Below are 3,131 nucleotides of genomic sequence, written 5' to 3' on the forward strand. Positions count from 1 at the left end.
ATTTTTGTTCAAGTTGTCAACAGCAAATACTGGTGGTGATAGAATTAATGTGAAGACGCTGTAAGAAGAATATATAAAGGAATAGAAATCCCATCCATCTTTTCTGATTGGTTAGCAAACTCTGGTGGGGCTGGACTACTTATTATTTCTTTGTGATGGACAGAATCAAAATACACATTCTAGTCCTATAGCTTCTATTATAAGGGAGTGTTTCTCATGACCTCAGAGGTCACACACCAGTTAAAGTTAAATGTGGGTAAAGGGGGCATTTAGTTCAATTCATTCAAACCATTCTCAACGGACAGAATCAAGACACACATTCTTTTCCTATAGCTTCTGTTATAAGAGAGTTTTTTCTCATGACCCCAGAGGTCACACCTGTTATTGATAAAGGTGGGAGTGGGGATTTCCCATGACCCCAGAGGTCATGCCTTGACCCTAGAGGTCACAGCTTGACCCCTGACTTTTGGGTCATCCATCATTTTGACAGAAAGTGGGTTTTATTGTTTTTCTTATTATTTTTTCCAAAAAAAATACTGAGATAAATATAACAGTAAATATAACTAGTTTCTACCCAAGTCTGTGCGTCAAATTACTGAACAAGATCCAGTTGGTAAACTGGTGTACATCCGTGTTTGTTGACTAATATTCCCTTATTTTTAATATTACACACATACACACAAACATATTCAGTTTTTATACTACAAGACAAACTAAAATTCCAAATGAACATGTTAAAATACATAAGTTAAAATATTTTTTGAAACACACTGCTTTTTTAAAATAAATCATGTGTTCTTTTCCCCATTATATTCTTTTTTGTATTCTTTTCTGGTTTCAGTAACATGATGTAACACTTTGGGATGAAGACACAAATCAGCAGTCCAAAACTAGAAGCAAGAATGGCAAATATTTCTACAGCAACACTAAATTTTCCTGGAGAACTGACATATGCTGGGATAAAAGTGATCCATACTGCACAGAATATCAGCATGCTGAATGTGATGAATTTTGCTTCATTGAAATTATCAGGCAGTTTTCGAGCCAGAAACGCGAAAACAAAACACAGCACAGCGAGAAGTCCAATGTACCCAATTACAGCCCAAAAGCCTATAGCTGAGCCCAGAGCACACTCTAAAATGATTTTATCTTTGAATTCCTTAAAGTTCTTGGATGGAAATGGAGGAGAAATTGTCAACCAGAGTATACATATTATAACTTGTATACAAGTAAAACCCAGAACACTGAGTTTCTGCTGTGTAGGCCCAAAAAGTTTCATCACATTACTGCCTGGAAGTGTAGCTTTAAACGCCATTAAAACCACCATTGTTTTCCCCAGAATACAGGAGACGCAGAGGACGAAGGTGATGCCAAAAGCTGTGTGACGGAGCATACAGGACCACTCAGAGGGACGTCCAATGAAGGTCAGAGAGCAGAGAAAACACAGAGTCAAGGAGAAAAGCAGCAGGAAGCTCAGCTCAGAGTTGTTTGCTCTGACAAGAGGTGTTGTCCTGTGTCTGAAGAAGATGAAAGCTATAACAGCAGTCAAACATGTTCCAAATAAAGCTGTAGTTGTGAAAATCATTCCCATAATTTCTGTATATGATAAAAATTCAGCCTTCTTTGTTACACAGGCATCTCTTCTGTCATTTGACCAGGATTCAGGGGGACATCTCACACAGGTGGAAGAATCTGCAAATCAGTGGCAAGATTATTAGATTGGTCTCATTTTTGTTTACACAGTATTATAACTGCAACCCTAGCAGAATTGTGACAGGGCCATGATCATTATGGCCACATAACTCTGGTATAATTAGTTGAGTGAGACAAAACATCTGCAGCAGCACTATTGAATTTTTAAACCATGGTGACTATGGTTCTGAATATAAATAGTTTTTTAAGGGCTGAGAAAGCGACTTACTTCATGACAAGTGTCTCAGTGTATAAAGTAGGGTTTATGAAAAAAACATGGTTTGATCAGTTCGGTGTGGAAGAATATAATTAGCCCAAACAGAGTTCTGAACTCTGGTGGCCCCTGCAGCTGTACCTTGAGCTTTGCATTTGAAATACAAATAATCTTTTATTAGATTTATTTGACATTTTATTGATTTTTTTCTCTTTAGAAAAGAAAATAAATGGTCTTGACATAAAGACATGTCCCCAAGGTTTAAGACATAAAATAAATTAGTAGTTGAGCATTTTTTGTTTGTTTTTACTGACAGTCTGTTATTAATATAGTTATATTTTAAAGCAAAGTAAAGGGAATATTTTGATTAATTGTATGAAATGCATTCATACAATTAATAAACAAATTAAATGTATAAATAAAGGATACAAAAATAAATGAAATGCATTCATTTATGATCAGAAATAAAAAAAAACTGTCATCTAAAAATAAGTTTAAAATACTAGATCATACTGAATCATCTCAAAATTATAATAATTAATAATCTACCAGTACAGTAAGACAATTGTGCTAATAATTTAACACATTCTGCTGTTGCTTAGTACGTATATTAGTTTTAACACAAGATCAAAAATTGTTTTTGGTTGGATATAAGATTGTAAGACTTGGTTATGTGGACAATTTTTAACTGACTGACTGCCTACAGCTCAGAAACATTGGGCCTCATGCAAGGACCGTTCGTACGAACATATTGTGCGTACGAGGGATTTAGGAGAATTTGTGGCATTCACCAATTTTCTTCTATTCTAAGATTTTTTTCAGATACGAAAAAAATTCACTTGTGGTCCAGACCTGTCGTATATTTTACGAGCAGTCAGTCTGCTGTTATCCAGATGGATTTTTCCCATTAATAACTTTATATTTCATTAGTTTGAAGATAATTAAGTTGACAATAGGTTATTCTGTTTGAACTGGAATTAGATTTTAAATGTAACTAATGACATAAATTGGTTAGATCAAATTAAATTGGTTATTAATGCTGTATAAAACTGCAATATCAATATGAAGATCTCAAACTAAAAAAACAAAATTTATGCATTAATTGAAGTTTGGAGACATTTTAAAATGCTTTTTTCAAAACAGCTTCTGACACTTGCGACGGTTGGGCAGGGTGTGTGTGTGTGTGTGTGTGTGTGTGTGTGTGTGTGTGTGTGTGTGTGTGTGT

General features: G+C 34.8%; 1 protein-coding gene across 1 annotated transcript in view; it reads right to left on the minus strand.

Moving 5' to 3' along the window:
- Nucleotides 1-778: 778 nt before the first annotated feature.
- LOC106528015 (extracellular calcium-sensing receptor-like) overlaps nucleotides 779-3,131 on the minus strand; it is a 5,218-nt gene continuing 2,865 nt past the window's right edge. Inside the window, exon 4 of the mRNA XM_014023062.1 lies at nucleotides 779-1,692. Coding sequence (XP_013878516.1) covers nucleotides 779-1,692 — 914 coding nt within the window. The remainder of the gene's footprint in view (nucleotides 1,693-3,131) is intronic.

The sequence above is a fragment of the Austrofundulus limnaeus genome, unplaced genomic scaffold (assembly GCF_001266775.1).
Source record: "Austrofundulus limnaeus strain Quisiro unplaced genomic scaffold, Austrofundulus_limnaeus-1.0 Scaffold356, whole genome shotgun sequence".
Lineage (NCBI taxonomy): Eukaryota > Metazoa > Chordata > Actinopteri > Cyprinodontiformes > Rivulidae > Austrofundulus > Austrofundulus limnaeus.